Raw genomic sequence first — 23,784 nt, 5'->3', positions numbered from 1 at the left:
GACCCCTTACATCAATCCGGGTATTCGAGTCTAAGAGGGTAGCTGAGATTATTGTTAGTTGAGCTTCAAGATTTCTAATACTTAGTTGGATAGGCTTTAAATACTGATATAGTAGGTCCTTAGTTGTGGTGAGAACTTGTGAGGTGATTCTGCAGGTCTTACATTGCTCCGGCATATTATCATTAGGAATTGCCTTGTGGGGAAGAGTTGAGTCAGAGATATGTAATATGCTATTAGAGGTTAAGGGGTTTGGATGGATCGTTTTAGGTTCCTGGCAGGGAGAACTGTGTGTTCCTTCATTGATTGGTGATCGAGTTTTCGGTATTGCCCCTTCTCTCTCGCCTTGCTGGGATGAGTTTTCTATGGATTGGATGTCTTCTTCGATTTGGCAACCAGCTAGGTCGGGAGTTGCTTCCAGGTCATCCATTGTTATTGAGGGATCCGACTCAGAGTGCGTGACCGACAGGTCAACTACTGATGGGACGGTGTTTAGGTCTGAGGCAGAAAGAGTCACAGGAAGAGAGCTGTTTTGAGTGTTTAAATTGATTGGGGAGGCGGCATTTGCTATAGCGCCTAGTGATGAGCGCTTCGCATTTGCGCTTATGAGATCCATGGTCAGTGAAATCACTGATAACATCACTGATGGTATCTCACTATACCGTCCCTGTGACCTTTTTTTTTGTTCTTTTTTAAGTAGTAGTCCATTTGCAGTGTGGTGGAGAAAGGAGGAGTGGCTTCCAACAATCTCTAAGCAATACCATTGTGTGGGAGTTACTGGAGATAACAGGAGGGATAGTTAGCCCCAAGGACCCTAAGCAGCCAAGGGGACTTCATCCACCAACCAGCAGTGTGCCAGGAGGCACATTCGCAGAGTGGTATAGAAAGGGGGTGTGGCCTCCGAAGACCTCTCAGTAATCCTGCTGCGTGGGACTTACTGGAAGTAATAGCAGGGGTAGTTGGTCCCAAGGGCATCTTTCTCTACCCATCTGTAAACACAGCTCCTGGTGCACCTCCGGTTGGGGGATGAAGACTACTTTACTCCTGAGGGACCTTTTTGGCCATTAATACCTCCTGATACCTTCGGTAGGTCCTAGACAGTGGGAATTATGTGGGCTGGCCGGAGGCCCAGCCACCTTTTTCCATCACTCTGCAAATGTGTCTACTACTTGAAAAAACGAAGACATTCACTGCAAAATACAAAAGGTTACAGGGATGTTATAGTTAGGAATTAGCATTTAAAAAACATTAGAAATTCACTGAAAAAAAGAGGTTGCAGGGACTTTATAGTTAGGCTCAGGTTTTGCTTGTACAAAACCAGTGAAATTCAGTCGTAATGTCATCACTGATGAAATCATCCACATAATCTCTGATGCACCCACTCATACCCCCATATACCCTTTCCTATACCCACTCCTACTTCCACACTATAATTCTCAAACCCATTGACACACCCCTAACAGTACTTACACAGCCACTCAATGATTCATAGATCAAACCACACATTCACTAACTCACCCATACAGCCACCCATATAGCCACTCATTCACTAATACAGCCACTGACATATCTACTCATACACCCACCGAGGCAGTCACCCATAGAGTTACTCACACACCTACTAAGTAACCCATACAGTCAATCACACAGCCACTTAGTCACCCATACAGTTACACACACACTCACTGACTCATATAGATACTAACACATACTCACTTATACAGTCATTGACACAAGCACACACTCACCCATACAGCCATTATCACATTCACTCAATCACCCATATAGCATGGAGCCCAGCGAAGCTACCATAATCTGTGTGTGGTCTGATTACCCATACTCATGATGACTGTTCATGTGAAATAGAAGCTTACCCATTTCACACAATATGACGGATTCCCCTCACACAATGCAGGAATTCTTTCCATGCTGCCTGTGATGTCTGTGATCCATTGGTCCCCACTAGCATTGATGGATGTAAATTGTAACTGCATGTGATTCCTAAACAATGACAGAACTTATTCATAGAGTCCTCCTTGAAGAAATAATTTGGTCCACTGGTCAAATCATAATGATTGATGGAAAGTATAGCCATGCCTCATTTTCACTTGATGACTGCACATACCTGACCCCACAGGTGCAGATTGGATGCCATACGGATGACCTCAGCAATAGCGAGGAGCTTTTTCGCCCACCCGTAGTAGTGAAGGTCAGCCAGGTCAAGAGTGAGAAGATGACCATCTCCAACCTGTGGGGCGGCCTCATCTATATCCTGGTGCCAGCCGGATGCCAGCTTGGAAAATTGACGGTCACCGTAAAAGGGGCTGTGCGTGCACCCTTCTACAAACATGGTGTGTACTGTGCACATAACTTGGGTAGAACATAGAGAATATCAACCGTTACTAGGAGTAACTATTGGAGCATTGATGTTATGTGGTCTGATTCCTAATGTGATCTACAAGGAGGGACTGCTACACGTAGGTTGGCTTTGAGAACTGAGATTGCTGATTTAGGGAGAACTGCCACTGTCTATATGGAAGACCTTCAGAGTCTGTACAGAAGGTCTGAAATCTTCTGGAGGGACGGTGTTTTTACTTTTCATTGCGATGTGCATGTGGTATGCTGCTTTTTTTCTTAGATTATTGGCATGATCAATGGAATTCATGGAGCTGTCAATTGAAACCACTAGAAATGTGGCTTCTGGTACCAGATTCAATGTGATCCCTGAGGTGGTTAATACATTTTTGTACAGGTGGGTGTTTATTTTAGTAATGGAGGAGTATGACTTCAGTGATCATAAGGTCCAGTTTCAGAGAGAAGGATTTTGTCTACTTGATAATCCTTTGAAGAAAGACTACCAGGTTGATTATATTTGAAGTATTAGAATGCTTGAGGTAAAGCTGAGTCTTGTAACTCAGTGGAATATAATGTTTTGAACTTAAGTCATTTCCAACAGGGGATCCATATAAAAGTTAAATGGGTGCAGGGCGAGGATGATTCTGTGACACACAACAGTTTAAAGTGTAAGTTGACAATTCATGGTAGTCAAGCTTCATGAGTTGTGTTCTAGGTGACTGGAACATCTGCAACCACTCCTGTACTAATCCTTCTAGGCCCAATCTGGGCAAGAGGATGGCGAGCAAGGTTTTATCATTTAAAATGTTGAAGACTGCCCACAAGTCTACGGGTCCGATTCACAAAGGTAAACAGAACAAAATTGTAAATTTAGACCTAAAGTCTAAGTTTAGACCTAAAGCTAGACTTTTAGTCTAAGTAAGACTTTTGCTCTGAACTTAGACCAAAAGTCTAACTTTACTGCTAGTAAAGTTAGACTTTAGATCTACACTTAGACTTCAGGTCGAAACTTAAACTTTTGGTACAAGTTTATGTTTGTGAATCAGGCTATAAAGAAGCAAGTAGGGAGGGATCTCCTTCATCCGGGGAGCATGAGGATACCCTCTGTAGCATGGAGAATGGATGATTCTAGGCTTTTTCAGTCAAAATACAGAGTGGATTTTATTTAGGACTTTGCTCCTGGTTCTATATGTAGTAGTCAACTTTCTAAATGATTTTACCAACAAACTAAGGGGCCGATTCCCAGAACTAATCTGAGATAAAGTTCTAAACTTACTACTTTTGGTATTCACAGAAGGATTTTAGTAGTAGTAGTAAAGTTAGGACTCCTAACTTTACTACTACTAAACTGAGATAAAAATCCTAAACCTACCACTTTTGGTTTTCACAGAAGGCATTTAGTAGCAGTAAAGTTAGGAGGCCTAAACTTACTACTACCAAATGCCTTCTGTGAAAACCGAAAGTAGTAAGTTTAGGTTTTTTCTTCAGATTAGTTCTGTGAATCGGCCCTTCAGGGTTTAACTTTGGCATAATGAAGTAGTTGGCTAAAATTTCTATCTAGTAAAGTGTTTGATGACATTCTACAGTTTTCAGGACTATGGTAGAATATGCTCTCACCGAGTTTTGATCAAGGTTTCTGACAAATGTTCCTCTCTATACCTTGATGGAGTTGTGGTAATAATAATCATATGGAGCTCTTGGGCTTTAGGAGACTGAATCTTTGTGCATAGTTTTGATTTTCATTGTAGTATGGGCCTGATATTAGCTTCTCTGATCTTTTGTTTCTGAAGGACTTGTTTTTCACTCTGAGAACTTTGTGCCATATTTAGATTTTAAGGGATGGAATATTCTGTCTCAAACATGGCAGATGTCCTGCCCGCTGTAGTGGGACTGCATTGTAGCCTATGGCACTTGTAAAATGGGGAACAGGATAACTCCTGGAGTATCCTGTCTCCAAAACTTCAAGTAAGGCCCTAAGTCTCAATAATTAATTATTGGTGCAGAGATACTTAGAAATAAACAGTTGTGAGTTTTTTTTCTGCACAATTGACCACTACTTATTTTCCTTGTGAATGATTTCCACTGCTGAAAGAACTGCACAGAAGCCAATCCAGCTTTTAGGGGCAGATGGGGGACATCAGCTTCGACATACTTGTTCCTAGAAGTTTAGTTAATAGGGTATATAGAGAGCAACTCATATTTATGCCTTGGTGCTGGATTGTCCTGTATTCTGATTTGATAAGTACATTAACATCATCTTTGATTCTGCTACAGGAGAAACCACTGATTCTGCCTGGCTGAATACCATCCGGAACTACCCTGCCCCTTGGGCAGAGTTTGCGACTGACAATATCATCCTCACCGTCCCTGCAGAGTCCGCTCGCGTGCTGGAGAAGCCCAGCGCCCTGATGTCCTTGTGGGATCGCATGATGACAGCAATTGCAGAGCTGTCCGCCATCCCTATCCCCTTCTCAAGGCCAGAGAGAATTGTGACAGATGTTCAAATAACAGCAGGTAAGTACTTCACATTGGCATTTTACTCCTGCACACTACCACCTTCAGTTTGTACACAAGTGGCGCTAGTGGTAGGACAAGTGCATGCCACACACCAGGGCCAGTTTAGATTTCACACTGACTATTGGATCGTTTCAGTTTATTGATTCTTTATTACTTGATCAACAAAAAACATTGCAATTAAAACATTAAAAGACAAAAACAAAAAAATGATAAAAAAGAAGCACAGTTCTCAGTTTCTTTGGACAACATGCGACTGAACAAGAAGAATATTACTATGGTTGCATGCCAAAACACAACACCAAACCACACATAAACATCTCTTTTAAACACACACAATATAATCTTATATACTGATAGCATATTATCATTACATTCCCAGAAACATACATATTTCATTGTGCAAATATGCAATAAAGTACCAATGTGCACAAACTAAATCATTACATACCAATGTGCACAATAAGGTATCGATGTATGATTAAGACAGGTTATCTGAAGTTGCCTTAATTCTAGAATTTTAAGCCTTAGGTTCCTTTGTGCAAATGAGCAGTAAAAGTACTCAGGGGCATATTATCAACGGCCAGCGATAATTATCGCTGGCTGTACATAGCAATAGAAATATTATCGCCGGCTATCGCTGAATATTATTGCCATGATAAGGCTATATTTGCAACACATATCGCTATGGTGATAATATTTCAGCGATAGCTGTGTTTTCAATGGAATATCACCGGTTTTCCAGCGATGTTCCATTGAAAACAGCGATAAAATTGATGATACAACCCTGTAGTCATATCAGCATAATCCATCTCCCATTAAAAGTATGCCTTAGTCGGGAATTTAACAGACGTTACATTCCTGAGTTAAGGCTGAGGTAGCGTGATTTTTTTAATCACTGCACCTTGTTGTTAATATCGCGAAGCTGCCCTCACAATATTAACGTGTTGTTTTCACAGCTAGGCCTTCTTTGCATCTCATTAGCGATGCGAGTCTGTGAAAAAACGGGCTCAAAATCAAGGAAACACACGCTAGCGAGTCTTGATGATATTGCGATATAATTATATTGCCGGCCCTTGCTAATGTGCCCCTCAGTCTTTTACATATTTCCTGTCAGGCATAATTACTGTGGTAATTTGAACATTAAATAGTTCAAGATGCCAGCAACCTTAAAACAGCCAAAGTGATTAGTAATTCCTTCAGACAATAAATAGGTATTGAGTGCCAATAAATTCTCAGCATTACTCAAAAGTTTCTCAATTGACATAGCAATGGATTGGACTTGCCTGAGAAACATAAGATAAGGGCCTGGTGGGCTAATCTTACCCCTGCTTTAAGGAATAAAGGTTTTATATGTGTGTGACATATTGTTAGCAATTTAGGGCACGCACATACTATGTATAATAAAGTATCACGCGGCCACCCACACAGTCTACATTTAGTATTTGGCCATCGCTGAATCCAGGTCGGCGTACCCTCCTCGGTTGAATCTATGCCCAATCTTATTTTCAGAAACGATTCTTTCATTTGAGCCGGCAAAATGGGTGTTCAAATAGGGCTGGATTTGCAGACACTGACGTGACTTAATCACAGTCCTTGAATGAGTTTTAGCTGCTAAGGCTATTTTATCCGCGATGAGTTCATTTTAATTTGTTTTTTTATGATTTATTTAAAACTGAGAATTGTCAGTTCAGTGAGCCCTATCTGCAAATCAAAACTCTGGAGAAATATTGAGACATAATATCTCTAAATGGCTGTGTAGGCAAAATTCATTATTTCTTGCCAACATATGTTCACTAGGGGAACAGGGTCAGATGAAAACGTAGAATACATGCATTTCAAAAATGACCCTCACGAAACCATGGACTGTCTTTATAGGCCAAACTCCAGTCAGATTTCAGCTTGGCCAATTGACCTGGGGATCACAAAGATTTATTTATAGGGTGTAATTATCAAGAGGTCCAGTAGTTTCACATCTTTCCCACTAGTAATAGGCAAGTCATGTGTAATTGCTGGCCATAGCTTTGCTCTCATGACTTTGAGGAGATGGTCATACGACTGATATCTCAAAGTGTTATGCAAACATTTAAAGGCATAAATTAAGGTTGCAGTTTTTGCCCTTAAATCTTTAAAATTACTTTTAAATGAGACTCTATTGTCAAATAAAATACCCAAATATTTGTATATCTTTACCACTTCAATTGGACCTCCTCCAGCCCACTATGAATCGGTCTTTATGCCAGGCCGATTTTCATGATTTTAGTTGTTTAGACATTCAAATCCAGGCCATTCATTAGGATGTAATCATCAAATGCAATCATCAATCTGTGTAGGCCTATCGGGGTTTGACTTAGCAAGATAGTATCATCTGTGTATTGTAGATACAAAAGATGTTCCTCACCTTTTTTTTTGGAGGATGGGCGTTAACAAACTCTAGGTGCTGAAGTAGACCTGACAAAAATAGATTAAAAGGCAGAGTCAAGAACTCAACCTTGCTTAAGACCATTAAAATTTGTAATTTTTTGTGATAAAATACCCCTGGCACCTAGTTTGACCTGGACCTAAGTGTTGGTATTGGGAAGCATAATGGCATCGAGCAACTTTCATGGAAATGCCCAACTTACCATGTTTTTTCCAAAGTGAAGTGCTAGGAACTGAATCGAAAGCTGCTTTTAAATCTATAAAAGAAATATATAGATTTAGTTTTTTTTAAATGCCACGTTTCACTAATGAATGTTCAAAGTAGTGCTATCAGGTAACTTTAGAAGCTTTGGAAGAAAGGGTTTGAAGAAAGCAGGCGGGTCCGTACCTTCTGTTACTTCAGGAAGACCATAAATACGAAGATTATTCCTCCTATTTCGGTTTTCCAAATTCTCAAATTGGTTTGTGAAGCATGGAAACCTATGAGCAAAGAGAGTTCACTTTGGAAGTAGAGGAAGATAAGGAGTCATAGTTCTGCTCTAAAGTAGTAACACGTTGATCCATATTTGACCACTTATCAGAGAGCATCTGAAGTGTAGAGTGTGTCTCTTCCATAAATGGGCGCAAGGCTATAATCTCTTCCAGCAACAGATCCATTGTAACAGAATTAGATTGTTTAGGTGGAGAGTGAGGATCTTTTTTCAGTCTTTTTGTTGATGCTTTGTGACATTAGGTCCCAGGGCATTGTGGGATACCGATGCACCTTTGGGTGAAGATGTGGCGGGATCCTCCATGGATAAGCATTATAGCGCGAGCTAGTATGAATCAAAAATCGCCAAGGAGCGGATGTAGACACAGATATAGATTTAGATAGCCTGCCCATAAACCTAAAGAAAGCACCTCACGAAAATAGAATAGCATAAATAACAAGTCAAATTACAGTAAGCAGAAAAAAGAACTTCGTAGTAGAAGCAAATAAAGCAGTGGACTCAAACAATGAATACATTTTTTTCAATGCAAGCTCAACACCATGAATGCACTAGTAACCATGAGGGTACTCAGAAATATAATATGAGCAGAACCTGCAATCAGTAAAGAAAATGATAGGTACAATAGTACACTCAGCATTGGTCAAACAAGAAATATGGTTAAATGACATAAAAGAGATAAATGTTAATCTAAATGTCATTGCATTGGAATTAAAATGCGGTATAAGATAAAAAGAAAACAAAATCCAGTCAAAATCCTGAGAGAGAAAATATTTGCAACACATATATGTTGTAGCAGGACTCAAAGTTGTGAAGAAAAAACAACTGGAGAAGTAGCAGGGTAAAAACATTTCCAAAGATTATTGATGAATGAAGACTGTCTACTGCAGAAAAAAATGGAAAGTGTTTCAGCAAAGAGGAGCTCCGTTTTAAGGAAAGACAAAATGGTGGTTGCAAAATCCAGGCAAGCCAGACTGAAAAATGGTTGTGAAAAAAGAAAGAAGCCAGTAAGCTTAAAAGCAGCTCTGTTGTACCTCTGGTAATAATAGCGTGGGAGCCATCAAGCTAGTTGTTGGCTGGAAGCAGGCTGTGGCATCATGAAGCCGTGTTGGAGACAAACTCCGTCAGCGGCAAAGATCTCCACAAGATGGCAGATGCAAGCTCGTGAGAGCTGCGCTGCCATTAAACTATGCCACAAACTCACACTCCGACCTCTGAAAAGCAGAAGAAATTGATCCCCAGGCTCTGCTTACATTCGCACAGCACCGCTTACATTTTTGAACGGGTGCGTGCGAAAATTCGTCAGGTTTTTTCTGCCCGAGTCTCTGCCGCCGCAAGAGAGTCATGGGATCGCCGCCATTCCTTACGGGCGCAAGCCACACCCCCTAAATGGCACTTTTAACTAATAAAGTAAGGGCCAGCAGGTTTGTAATAGTAGATTGGCCCTTAAGAAAACCTGTTTGATGGATTGGAATAATATTTTGTTGTGCTGCCCAGTCTTTCAGTTCAATCAATAGACGGGAGGCACCGACTATTCGATTGTCCACATTTTACCTGATTCAAAGTTGACTTTTTATTGAGTTATTAGGAAGGCAGCATTAAAACTCATGCAGCAGTCCACCTCACAAGATCAGCTTTACCTTGCACTTGAGAGGGCTGGAGGAGTCACTATTTTGAAGTTCAGACTAGGAATTAGTTTGTTTACTTGTAATTATAAAATTGGCCTTCGCTATCAACTACATATTACAGTAATATCTGTGCTTATACTGTGAAAGCCTTTGAGAATAAAAAGTACCAGTACTTGACTGGGAGCAATCCTTTGAAAACTGTTCATACAGGCTGCATGGAAAGCTTGGTTGTGATGCTATCAGGTGCATGGAGATCTTCTGTTGTTATAGTCTCACAGACTGTCTCTTGATCCATGCCTTCACAGCTCTTTTTGTTATATTTCAGGCCTTCAATTCTATCCCACACCTCACAGTTCTCACCGACTAGTGCACCCACCACTCTCTGTATCACTTACTGATAGATCAGCAGGTTGAGAGTCAGCGCTGCACATCTTTTCATTTTTGTAGGTGCAGGGGACTGGTCAATGAGATACAGCAGAGGTAGCCCAGTCTGTGCACAGAGTTCTAGTGCATTATTGTCTCACTGTGATTGCAAAAGTCCGCACTGGTTTCAAAAGTACTGGTCGCAACGTGGGCCAGTGGTTTTGGACCAGTGTTTCATACGTCTGGCCCTTTGTTCACAAGGTCCACCACTTCATGACAGTGTTAGACTGCTGCATGCGTGAACATGAATGATTGGGACCTGCTAGGGAATGGTATTTCATGCAGGTCAAGGGAAGAGCAGTGACAGTTTGCAGGCTTTCTGTTTTTAGAGTAGAGTCTGTAGTGTAGGCAGCTGATATTCTATGACTGTCAGTGAGAAAAGAAGATTAAATGGTAGAGATGGGTGGCAGAGTCTTTGACCATGTACCACCAGAGGCATTCCCACCTATGGAAGAAGCACCAGAACATCCACTGCCCACATCCACTGTACAGCAGCAGGGTGACATAATAAAAACCTCTATTTGTCAGCACACAAAACAGAACTGGCACTCACCAACATCCCTAAGCTGTTGGCTGTCACAACAACACTAATCATTAGTAACATCTGGGCAGTGTGGTCCATCTTTGCAAAGTTGCATTTCTTCCCTCACCAAGGACCCCCACATCGCCAAAAACCAACCTTCACGAAGGAATGAAGGCCGTTGCTGAATGGATGAGGAACAGCCGACTGAAGCTGAACTCGGACAAGACGGAGGTCCTCATCCTCGGGTCCAACCCTTCGGCCTGGGATGACTCCTGGTGGCCGACCGGACTGGGAACAGCTCCAACACCCACTGACCACGCGCGCAACCTAGGGGTCATCCTTGACTCCACCCTCTCCATGACTAAACAGGTCAACGCTGTATCCTCCTTCTGCTTCAACACCCACCGCATGCTCTGTAGGATCTTCAAGTGGATCCCCACTGAAACGAGAAGAACAGTCACCCACTCCCTTGTCAGCAGCAGGTTGGACTAGGAAACGCCCTCTACACAGGAGCCTCAGCCAAACTCCTGAGACCGCTCCAACGCATCCAGAACGCCTCTGCATGCCTGATCCTCGACATCTCTCGCCAACGTACCTCAACACACGACTCAGATTCTACACCCCCACTCGCCAGCTCCGCTCCTCCGACCTCGCCCTTGCTACAGTCCCCCGCTTCCGAAGAGCGACCTCATGCGGCAGATCGTTCTCCCACCTCGCCGCCAAGTCCTGGAACACCCTCCCCATCCACCTACAGCAGACCAAAGACCTGCTGACCTTCAGAAAACTCCTCAAGACCTGGCTTTTCGAGCAGTAGCAGCATCCCCCACCTCAGCGCCTTGAGACCCTCACGGGTGAGTAGTGCGCTTTACAAATGATATGATTGATTGATTGATTGAACCAGTGAATTAAAGCTTAATAACTGATAATTTATTATAACACTTCTTTTCTTAGATTATCATCTATTATTTCTTTTGATCTTTCGCTTTCTTAGTCCCAGACATGTATTTTGATTTTCATGAGCTTAGATTGAGCTCAGCAGATACCAATTGCCAAAAATGTTTTCAGCCTAAACTTTAAAAAGCAGCGCCTTCCTAATTGTTTATCAATTATCATGTTACCGCTCTGGTTCGTAGCCATTTGCTGCGGGAACCATGTTATGCAAAACAACCCACAATTTGACATCCCTCTAAATAGCCCTGCCGCTTACCAATAGCCTTTCGCTGTGGTTTCAAGTGAAACAATTCTCAGTAGCCCTACCCATGAATCCTTGATAACTATTAATTCCTTCCAATATTTATTTTTCCTAGCTTGATACCTATTTGTTTCCTCTATCATTTCATTTTTCTGAGCCCCAGACACATGTTTCGCTTTTCATGATCTCTTTAGTAGAACTCATCAGGTATTGAGTGTCAAACATCTTTGTAGCATAACATTTAAGGACCAGTGGCAGGATACCAATCACTGGGTCACAACATAATTTAGCAATTGGTAGAACCATGCTGCAAACTGTCCATCCACGCTCCACCCACGGAATCTCTTCCTGGGACAAAGTAACACAACGCCGCAATTTGCTCTGCGTTATCTTTCTCTAGAATTATAAAGCCATCCATTGCCATGCAATGTGGCATTGTGTAGCTTGATGAATCTGACTTTCTTTTTGTGTCACCCATTTGCCCCCTTGTGTGGCGTAAAGGAGATGCAACAACAGTGATAAAAGTGCCCCATTATTTCTAGCGCTAACCACTCTATTAAGCTGGTTAATGTTAAAAGTTCTATTAAATCCAAAACAACAACAAAGAAATGGCGGAAGGACCCACAGTTCATAGTGAATGAAAAAAACAGCATTCAGGGGGCGGAGCTAGCCAGCGTTGATGGCGGATGCGTGAGCCTTCGGCTCCTCGCCTTAGCCCCGGAAAAATCCTGCTAATTTATCCTTCGAAGTGTCCAACCTTCCACATTCGGCTCTTCTACACCCACTGAGACCCCAAGGCATCAGTGAGAGGCTTCCTGACCCTGGCGGGCGAGTTCCTCCGAGTGGATTGAAGCGGGGATCTTTGGCGGCCCGGCGGCTGCTGACTGGGCCTGACGCCTCGGGCTATCCTGGAGGGCGGGCCGAGCGACGTCACCCGACGTGCGGCCGCGGAGCCCGGTAGAGCCGGAGTTATGATCAGACGGGCCGAGACCAGACATTTTCTTGACCGGCGCGGGTGCGCCCTCCCCTCCTTGGCTGCCACCCCCCTTCTTGAACATTTGCCCTCAAACGAAGTGGGTCCTTGGCGGCACAGAAGCTGTGTTTTTGAGCAACGTGGTGGTGACCCCGCGGCAACGGAGTGGTTGCAGGCGCACATCAGACCCGGTGTGTGCCGGTGTACCTACGGCCCTCCCCACTCCTGAGTTGTGGGTCTGGTGCTGAGACTTTTGTACTGATTTCGTCCAGGGCCGCGTGCAGACTTTGCTAGAGTGGTTAGCGGCTGCTGGTCCCTCCTCACGGGCGCCATCTTGGGTACTTGGCGCTGCCAACTCCGGCCTAGAAGCCTTGGCGACCGGTGGCATTGGATCGCCGCCAGGAGAGACTCAAACGCTATCCCAGCCGACTTGAGGGAGTGAGGCGCACAACATTCCCACGTCCGCCCACTGCCTGAGACGACCATGGGGAAGAACGACGCCACGCAGGCAAAACTCTCCTTCGATCGGCGTCGGCCGAAAGGATCGGATGCACCGGCCTCGGAAGCATCCCGGAAGGCGGCCACGGCGACTGGCCCGGCGACCACTGAGCTGCGGGACATGCTAGCTGCCATGGAAAAGGGCATACAGGACAGTATCGCGTCTGTTGGCTCTAAAATAGACGCGCTGTCGTACCGTATGGACCGCATAGCGGAACGGGTCGACAAGCACGCGGAGCGCCTGGACATGGCGGAACGGCGGCTCACGGAGGCGGAGGAGGCGCAAACCGAATGGGACAAGGATAGGAAACAATTCGGCAGACTCCTCCAGGTAATTCGAGATAAGACAGAGGATTTGGAGGCGCGTTCGCGCAGATCTAATATACGCATCACGGGAGTGGCGGAAACCACCCAGACCGGCAAAATGGAACTCTATGTAGAGAAACTGTTGAAGATTTTGCTCGGGGAGGAGGCCTTTTCTCCCATGTTTATCGTGGAACGGGCGCACCGCACGTTGGGCCCACAACCGCAGCCGGGCGCGCCCCCTCGCCCCATCATCGCGAAGCTTCTCAATTACCGTGATAGGGACACTGCCTTGCGCCTGGCGAGAGACAAAGGCAAGCTACAACATGAGGGAATGGACATCTCCCTTTACCCGGATTTCACGGCTAAAGTCCAAGAGGAACGGACGACAATTTGCGCCTTACAAAAAACAACTGCGTATGCTGGGCCTGGACTACGCGATGCTGTACCCCGCCAAACTCTGCATCAACAAAGGGGGGGATTCCCACTTTTTCACAGATCCTAGAGACCTTCAGAAGTCCCTGAAGGAATGGACCCGGGAGCGCAAGGAGGCACAGAAGAACCATGAGGACGACACTGGCTCAGTTTCGCACATGGATGAGCAGGACTAGATGGATACAAGTGGAGCATGTGGCTCTCCTCATTGCGGAGAGGACAATATTCTTCAAATCGAGGAGCTGAACCACCCCCCTTGGGGGGCGGTAAGTCTGGGTTGAACTATGACTCTCAGTCCTGTTGGGTGGTGCAGCGTACGAAACGAGTGGGCCCTCGCCTAGGGCAGGCAGTTGGCCTGGACTTATTCTATGGCGATTATTGAAGCGGGGGGGACATCGCTGCGTGGGGGTCCGCACGGGCCAGCGTTCAACGTTTGGGAGGCTGGTGGGAATGGGGAGCACTTTGGTGTGATTTACTATGGACACTGAATTAACAGTGGGGGCAGGCCGGAGAGTCGAACTAGATATATGCGGTAGAACAGTAGGAGGTGCTGTTCCTTACAGGCGTGCTCTGCCCCGGTGCCTTTGGCTGTGTGACTCCCTGGGGAGTCGATTTTCAAAACGTACTAAACTTTGCTATTTTTGGGTTGATGGGGGTTGACTTTGGGGCCTGTCTGACCTGGTTGGGGGTGGTTGGCTGTGGGTGGGTGGGGGAGCGGGTGGTTGGGTTGGGGGGGCTACTGACGGGCGTTCTTGTTTCAATGGTTTTGGGGAGTTCGAAATTGCTTTGAGTGGAATGCTATGTGGAAATGTACCCGAACTGAAGTGCCAGCTGGCTAAAGCGGCGGAATGTGTACTGCTGCATTTTGTTCGTTATCCAGTGATGCTAGTGGTTGCTCTCGACCTAGGGAGCGGCTCTATCGCCATCCCTGATGATACGATGGCTCAAATGTCCTTGTTATGTCGAATGTTGCTCTCAATGATCCCACACATACCCCACACACTCTGAAAATGATGACCTGGAACGTGCGGGGCCTGAACAATTACCGCAAGTTGAGGAAGGTCCTTAGTTACCTACACCGACATCATGTTGATCTGGCCCTCTTGCAAGAAACCCATTTGCCCATCAACAGTAGGATGTTACAGTCTCGTGGGTTGGCGGGACATACAGTGGCGGCTGGCTTCACGACACATTCCCGGGGGGTACTAACCTGGGTCAGCCCTTCCTCACAACTGAAATTGATCCCGGTAGTGGCGGATACGGAGGGTCGATATGTCCTAGCTAGATGTGTGGGTAAGGGACTTGACCTGTTGATCGTCAACGTTTACGGCCCCAATTATGACAACCCTGACTTCTATGCTGCCCTGTCCACACACTGTAGGTCTCACGCACAGCCTGGGATGTTATGGGGAGGTGATTTTAATTTTGTCTTTGACCCTGAGAGGGACCGCTCCTCTGGCCCTGCTCGTCGACCGGTGGCCTCCGCCGCCTACATGAAAGCTGAACTGATCAAACTAGACCTGGTTGATGTCTGGAGGAATAAACACCCCTCGAAAGGTGGCTTCACACACTATTCGGCATACCATAACATCCACACCAGAATAGATTATTGGTTGGCGACTCCTCCTGTCCTGAGCAGTATTGGCACTTGTGAGGTTCTCCCGCGCACCCTCTCGGACCACTCCCCCATTCTGCTACATCTTTCCACTGCTAGGAAGGATATCCCGGCCTTTACCTGGAGGTTCCCCCCCTTCGCCCTGCTGGATGACGTCTTTCGGGGCGAACTGGCGGAAGACATTGATAAGTTTTTTGCTACAAATTTGTGCTCTGTGGATAACTTCTTCACGGTCTGGGAGACATTCAAGGTTTTTATTAGAGGCATGGCTATGTCAAAACATTCCAGTATGTTGCGCACCATTAGACGGGAGTTGACAGCGTTAGGAGCTAAGCTGGCGGACCTGGAGAGCCGACAACTTCAGGACCCTGGACCTGACATTAGCTCGGTGCTCACCCCTTTACTGTCGGAGTATCAGTCACTGGCAGACAGGGAGATTCTCTACATGGGGAAATACGCTACAGCCCGGGTCTACGGGGAGGGGGATAGGCCGGGCGCCCTTCTGGCTCGTATGGTTGGGGGCTCTCGGAGACCTCTAGTGATAGACGAATTGAGCTCCCCAGAGGGTGACGTGGTCACTGATGAGGAGCAAATTCTTGTGACTTTCAGACGCTATTACGCCGAACTTTACCAGTCCAAAACACAGGGCGCTGAGGACGAAATGGACGATTATCTGGGCCATATCGCCATGCCTTTCCTGCGGAATTCAGACAGGGAGTTTTTGATGGCCCCCTTTCAGGAAGACAAAATTCTGGAGGCCCTTTCCGGCATGAGAGCGGGTAGTGCACCGGGTTCCGACGGGTTCCGACGGGCTCACGGTGGGCTTCTATAAGGCCTACAAAGACATCCTGCTCCCACACCTGATCACCCTCTTCGACGCGATTTATGAGGATGGTGAGATGCCCCTCACTATGCGCGAGGCATTGCTGGTCACCATTCTGAAGCCGTGGAAACCTCCGGACCTCTGCAGTTCATATAGGCCTCTTAGTTTGCTAAACGTGGACGCCAAGATATACGCCAAGGTACTGGCCAATCGGCTGGCTCTCTTGGTCCCAGAGCTGGTTGCGCCCGAACAGTCTGGATTTGTTCCATGCAGAAATTTAACATACAACATACGCATGGTGCTGGGAACGATGCAACATGTCCGACAGGAGAACACGGCACTAGCGATATTCCTGGACATGGAGAAGGCATTCGATTCTGTCGAATGGCCATTCATGATTAGAGTGCTTCGGAAGCTGGGCCTGGGCGAACCGTTTCTGCATAGGATTGGTGCACTGTACCATCGCCCGTTAGCCAGACTGAAATTGGGAGACAGGGTGTCGGAACCGATCCATATCGGCAGGGGAACTAGGCAGGGCTGCCCCCTCTCGCCTCTACTTTATGCGCTGGTGGCGGAACCCCTAGCTTGCGCTATAAGGGAGTACCACAGTCTGGAGGGGATAAGCTTTCCCACCTACAAAATAGGGATATCGACGTACGCTGATGACACCTTGCTATACGTCCGAAACCCGGAGTCGAATTTGTCAGCGGTTCTCCGGGAGGTGGTCCGCTTCGGCTCACTCTCAGGTTTAAGGGTGAATTGGGATAAATCTATCGCTTTCCCTCTCACTCCAGTGACACATCCCTTCGACATGGAGTACCCCCTGAAGTGGTCCACAGACTCGGTCAGGTACTTGGGTATTAGACTGCACACTGACCCGGAGGTCCTAGTCCGGGATAACTACGGCGTGGCCTTCAATAAATTGGTCGATGATGGTGTAAACTCCCGCTATCCCTCCTAGGTAGGATCGCCGTCATGAAAATGATCGTGCTGCCCCGGTTTCTGTTTCTTTTCACAAATATCCCGGTGGTGCTATCGAAGGCCTTTTTTAGACAGCTCACACAAGTCTTAATCCGACTGGCCTGGGGCGGCAAGCAACCCAGGATACAGTGGGCGACACTAATTCTTCCCTGCGAGATGGGGGGGCTGGGTGCCCCGGACTTGGAACGCTACTACCGAGTAGCGCAAGCTGCTCATCTGCACTCATGGGTCCACGGCGACGCACGCACGCCGCATTTGATTCTAGAAAAACTGTTTGCAGACCCGCTCCCCTTGCCTGCCACGATCTGCCTCCCGGTAGATCGCTCTGTCGGACGAATGGATTCCCTTAAGGCGACTAACCACGCATGGCATGCCCTGGCGCGTGCCCGCGACTGTACTATGTTGTATTCCCCACTGGTGCCGATAGAATGGGCGCTCTGGCTGGACCCCTTAGGAGAGAAAGGCGTCATTGAGGCCCTTCGCTCTCTCGGAATCGCGAAGATGGAGGATCTGTTTACTGAGGGCACTCTAAAAATTTGGGATCAGCTCACCCCCACGACATCGGGCCCCTCATTACTCCAGAAATTCCAGTTTCACAGGCTGCGCTCGGCGTTCCGGGAGGCACTGGGCTCGGCTATGGAGGAGCTGGAGGAGGTCCCTGAACTGACCTATATCATTAAAACTAAAACACCTGCTAAATTATTCTTGCATGTCAACAGGTTGGGAGTGGCGCATCAGCGCCTGCTACACTCTAAAGCTAGAACAGATGGCAGGAAGATCTGCAGTCGCCCATCGACGACAACATGTGGCGATACTGCTGTTCCAGTACGCGTAAAATCTCCCTCAATGGCAGGCATAGGTTGGTGCATTTCAAGTTCCTTCAGCGGGTGTATTACACTCCCGAACGGTTACATCGATATGGCCTCCGGCCCTCGGCGGAGTGTGAGCGTTGCCGAACGCCGGTTGCTGACTTTTTCCACATGGCATGGCTCTGCCCTGGGGTACAAGCTTTTTGGGGGGAAGTATTCACTGAGCTCGATCGGATATTGGGAGAGACACTGCCTCGCGCTCCAGAACTGGCACTACTAGGTTACTCTAAGCCATTCCCCCCATCTTTACGTCGGCTGGCCGATATGGCGCTGCTGATAGCCAGGAGAGTGGTGGCGGCTTGTTGGATGCGAGGGCCTCTTCCCACCAAGAAAAGGTGGGCAAGGGATTTACAGTACTGCTGTACTCAAACCGAGCTGTACAGTGAATTGCTCCCGCCTAGGAGCAGACCAAAAAAATTTTGGGACCTCTACAGGGAATATTTACAGAAGGGAGCGGAAGGTGGTTCAGAAACTTCAGAGGTGGTGGACCTTCAGGACCTAGTATCGGAGTAGGGGGTTGGGCAACCACGGGTATCTTCCCTCGGGGTGAGGAGAGGTGGGGGCGGTGGGGTGAGATGGGGTTGACTTGCAGTGCAGGGTGTCACAGGGGGCGTGATGGGATGGCTTTTGGAGGGGACTGACATACTGGGGTTGAGGCTAGGATAGGGCACACAACAGACACACCAAGCGTTATCCACGATTGGGAGTATGTAGAAATTCCACAGTCACACTCACAGGAGGGAGGGGGGAGTTGGGATGGGAGTTTGGGTAGTTTTCTTTGACCTTTTCGTCCACATAAGACCTTGCTAACAAGTTTTCGTCAGGGGATTGCCTGCTGTCGTACTGCACTTCACACTACCTCCAAGGGGGTATCTCTATTGGTTATACTGGGCTAGCGCCACTTCATCTCGCCGCCGGGCCCCCAGGATGCCGGCTATTATGGCTGTGTACATTATTTGGATACAATGTTATTGTGATGTGTAGTTACCATGCAATGTAAGTCTGTAAGTGCTTCAGTAACGACAATGGCTTTGCTGTTAATAAAGGTCTTTAAATAAAAAACAAAAAAACAGCATTCAATGGCAAAGGTGTCAGGCCTTGCATTTTGGCTGCCAATGCTTCCTTTATGCATCCTGACACTGTGGTGTCCCAGACTGATGATGTCTCCATCCCCAGCGCAATACATGCAAGCACTTAAGGTAAAGTGTAAAGTATGTTTCAAAAAAGAGTATTTACGAATTAGCCAGTGGCATCTCACCACTGAATGCGTCTTGCCTTTAAAGTATGTAAAGTGCAAGGTGCATAATAAATATCCCAGGCAAAGTGATTGATTTAAATAGAATTGATCGAAAAGTACAATATCACATATAGACAATTAATCATAGTCAATTATGATCCAATACATAAGACATAATATGATATAAAAACATTAAAATTCTGTACTAAAATTGTTACCTTCTTCTTTTCCGTAGAGGGCTCACAGTGAGTAGAAATCTACTAACGCCAAATACAATGAGTCCTGAGCTGCCTGATTTTAATATTCTTAGGGCCTCCAGATATTTTTTAGTCATCGGGCTCAAGCACAGCGGCTTCATCCATTTCTTTCTATGGCTGGCCTATGCTGGACAAAAGAATAAAATGTGTGTAGTATCTTCCTCTGCATCTGACGAGCAGAGGGAACATTTAGAGTCCTTTCCTGCTGTTTGTTGAGATGACCCCTTAGCTATAAATGAATTAATCTGGAGGATCTAATAAATTAATTTCAAAAAGAGGGTTTTAGCTAACTGTGGTTTAATTTCGTCCAAGAGTGGTTCAAAACTTGGGGTCAGTTTAAAAGATATAAATTGCATAGGGAGTCTTCTCTTTGAACAATCAGATGTAACCTTATTCAAAATATAGTTCCTGTAAATGTGCATAATTTCTTTCTTGGAATAAGTAGTCAGCGAACTAGGATCTACCCAAAACCTATAGAGACCCAGCTTAGAAAACTAGTTTTGCACATGATTGAACCAGGGGAATGGGAGTTGCTCCTCCAGTTCCAGTAACTCTTTCAGACCCTGTCGATGTGGTTTTAGTTCTTCCGGGACCAAATTCGAATAGAGTAGAGGTCTCAGTATAGCAAAGTGCTCCAATCTCTTCATAACGATTTAATAGGACTGGGGGATCGATGGAGTGTTTTGGAGAAGGGATGTAAAAAAACAAATTTTCCCCCCTAATATTAATGAATTCAAATTTTCATCACCCCATAAATCAGATCCGTAGAGAGCAGCTGTTTGGGCTCTATATCTATAGACCTCAAGTGCTGGAGAAATTGCCTTAGATTCAATTTTGAGTCGATTGTCACACCAAGCCAAATAGTTTGCTACACGCTGAAGTGTTGTATGATCTAGAGCTACCTTGTAATGAAAGATTCGTGTGGTCTCATAGCCATATATTTAGTTGTGAAGTGGTTTATTTCTAAGCCTTTTTAATTACAGTAGAATCTAAAGCTATCAAGTAACCACTGTAAACTCCTAGGGGTCTGAGACAATAAAATTGTGACATCTGCAAACATTTGAGCACATATCTGGGCCCCTCCTATCTTTAGTGAGTGGCGGGTGTACTTTTATAGAACTATAATATTCACATATAATAAAAGTAATGTGGGTGCCAACACACTACCCTGTCTTACCCCCTTCTGACAGCGATGGCCTCTGTAAGTCCCCCCCTCCGGTACCCAATGCACTTTGGCAAAATTGTCTTGAAGAAGCCTAATTATTTATAAGAGGATGTCCTCTGCTACACCCTGGTGTAATAGGGTTTCCCACAGAAGATCTCTTGGTATAGAGTCAAAAGCTGCTTTCAGGTCGATAAATACAACATACAGATGCCCTGCCTTCAATTTAGCATACTCCCAGGCTATGAATGAGAGTCTTTGGACTGAAGCCAGCCTGGTATGGCAAGAGGATGTCGTTCTCTACTATCCAATTATTTAGTTTGTCCAGGACTTGCATCTCATAGACTTTTTGGAGGACATCAATCAGAGGTATAGGTCTTTAGTTTGCTGGATCATCTTTACTGCCCTTCTTATGGAAAGGTACAATTTCTGCTCCTACCAATATTCTGGAATGTGCGCCCCTAAAGTCACTGCATTTTTCAGGAGGTCCCCCAGTATTTTATCCGGTTCAGGAGCTTTTCTAAGTTTATTGGCTTCAATGGCTAGTCTTGTTTGTTCCTTGCTAAATTGGAGTGTTGGTTTTGATGGTTTTGATGGTTTTTTGCGGGGGACCCTCTAGAGGAACAAAAGGGTTTGGTCCAGCCTCAGTAGACCTTGAGTATAGTTTAGAGAAATGCCTATGCCAAGTGCTTGGGTCCAAAAAGTGTTCCTTCTCAGTCCTGCTTTTTCTATTGCCACAGGCAACTATTTTCCAAAAGGAGGACTGATCCTTTATTCTAGATGCAATGATGAGATCATTCCAGATGTGTCTTCCCAGCTCCTTTGTGCTACTTTCTGTACCCTTTTATATTCCAAATTTAATTGCCTGAATGTATCATATTATTGGCCTTGAGGGCCACTAGTAATCTTTATTTGGCTAAGGTGCACTCCTTGTTGTACCAGGTGATAGTAGGTTGATTCTTAACTCTTAATTGTGGACCTGTTTTTTGTGGCTTTGTTAAAAGAAGTGTTATACTCTCGGTCAGGTGATAATGGATTTGTGTTATGGGTATAGAGTCTGGACATGCATCACCATACGGGGTGAATGCATCAGAAAAAGCATTATAGATGCGCGTAAGAGGCTCAGTTTGGTCAATGATCATTGACCATTTGACTGATCTGCGGTTATTGCTCACCATTAATTGCGGGAGCATATCCCCCACGTTGGTGGAATAGGTGGTATGAGTGGTAATCAGCCTCCCTGACAAGGTCAGCATAATGTAAAATAGTATGGTTACCATGATGTAATCTATTCTAAATTTGGATGTACCCTTGTTAAAACTGTTGGAGCATCAGCTATCCGTAAGAAGCCGACTATTACAAGCCCTCAACACTCTTTCAATAGTGAAATTAACTAGTTACATGGCTCGTACAGCGCACGCCACAGAGGAGTTTGTAGATAAAAGGGAATCCCTCTGGCCTTGTCTACATCCTTGAAAATAGTTTCTACACCCACTATAGGTTCATTACAGCAATTAAAATCACCCCCCACAAATATTGCTTCTTCTTGTTCTATAGATTCAAAAGCCTCTTCTAGCAGGTGTATTACTGGTGATTATGTTGAAAGCGATCTTGGTCTTATATAAATATTAAACACATATAAATGTGTCTTGTTTGGTTGCATCAATGTCAGGCCTAGAATGTCTGGAGAGGTAGAACTAATAATTTCTATGGTTAAATTTATGTTGATTTTAACCCATATTGCAAGCCCATCTGAAGGTCTCGCTTCCTTTGAAGGAAGTGCCTCTACACTAAATGTCCTATACCCTAGTTTGTAGGGAGATTCTGTTCTGTTTCTTGGAATAGGCAGAGATCATAGTTCTCCATATACTCTGGCCAGTCGAGATTTTTGCTTGAGCCCATCTACATTCCAGGAAATTATCTTCATATTTTCTGGAGGTGCCTCAAAATGCAGGTTAAGGCTGTGTTCTGATTGCATATTTTCACCATCCATAATGCCAGGTGGCGTTTTACTATGTGTCTAGGTGATGTCTGCATCCGATTGTCCAGCCACTGAGGGGCTACAAGCGATATCTAAGTTAGTTGATATAAGTTCAGTCATTACATAAGTACTACCCCAGAGGGTATCAGAGCGCTATACATTTAGGATCATCTCAGGGATGGTTTTGTTTTGCTTAAATCTAATTCTGGATTCAACCAATGAGTGGGTATGTATGTCCAGGGCTATCAGGCTGTCTGCAATAAATTTAGAATGGATAGTTAATTTTAAGTCATCCAGGTGCCCAGTTTCCTTTCAGTTTTAATGATATCGGATCTTATAACAGATTAACATTGGCGCCTATGTCTAATCCAATGTAGTTCTTTATTCTGTAAAGAGTCCTCTTGTTCTCTACCACCCTGTTTTAATCGAAGGAAATGTACCATAAAAACATTGTAGGTTCCTTTCTTATGATGGTTGGGGTACGTTTTGCTGTTGGGCAGGGTAGTGTTTATCATTCCTACATGGCAGGAGTTTTGTCAAGTCCCCTTGATCTGTCCTATTATTTAGCCAGGTCCCTTTAGTTGATGTGATGTTTACATTTGGAGGAATTTAGGTATCTAGCTATGTTATGTGTATTTGTTCGTGTCTGGGTGGAGGAGTGGACTTTCCTAGCGTGGGTCCTATAAATCATTGGTTGTTCCCAAGCCCTGGTATTGTTGGTGGATACTTAGGATAGCTTGGGTCATCAACACTCTCTCTATATGGGAAAATTAGATTGAAATAGTCTTCGTGGTCGCTCATCCTGGAGTTTGGAACCTTGAGAAATGTTTAATTTCTCGAAGGAGTATTCCTTGCTACTTCCTACATTATCGCTTTTGGCGATACTCTTTTGTGTGATAAGATCCCCATTTATTTTTTTAGGGTAATACCTCATCCTTGCGGAAGTTCAATTTGTTATGCGATTCTTGTTGTGTTCAGTATTCTCTATACTCTGGTGGGTTTGCACATCGTTGTCATTGCTAATACTTGGTTTAGACTTGCATTTTTGGGCCAGTTTAACTAATTCTGGACTTCCTTTGTCTTGTGATGAGGTTAACAGTGCATATCTA

The 23,784-nt window shown here is 45.2% G+C and overlaps 1 protein-coding gene across 2 annotated transcripts in view; it reads left to right on the top strand.

Moving 5' to 3' along the window:
* Nucleotides 1–23,784, top strand: part of LOC147693228 (TRPM8 channel-associated factor 2-like) — a 223,146-nt gene that overhangs the window by 129,302 nt on the left and 70,060 nt on the right. For both annotated transcript variants that reach the window (XM_086933634.1, XM_086933635.1), the window contains exons 5-6: nt 2,135–2,348; nt 4,627–4,866. In XM_086933634.1, coding sequence (XP_086789760.1) covers nt 2,135–2,348; nt 4,627–4,866 — 454 coding nt within the window. The remainder of the gene's footprint in view (nt 1–2,134; nt 2,349–4,626; nt 4,867–23,784) is intronic.

This window comes from Lissotriton vulgaris, chromosome 8 (genome assembly GCF_964263255.1).
Source record: "Lissotriton vulgaris chromosome 8, aLisVul1.2, whole genome shotgun sequence".
Classification (NCBI taxonomy): domain Eukaryota; kingdom Metazoa; phylum Chordata; class Amphibia; order Caudata; family Salamandridae; genus Lissotriton; species Lissotriton vulgaris.
Note: the sequence above shows the minus strand (reverse complement) of the source record. Positions and strands in the feature narration are given on the sequence as shown.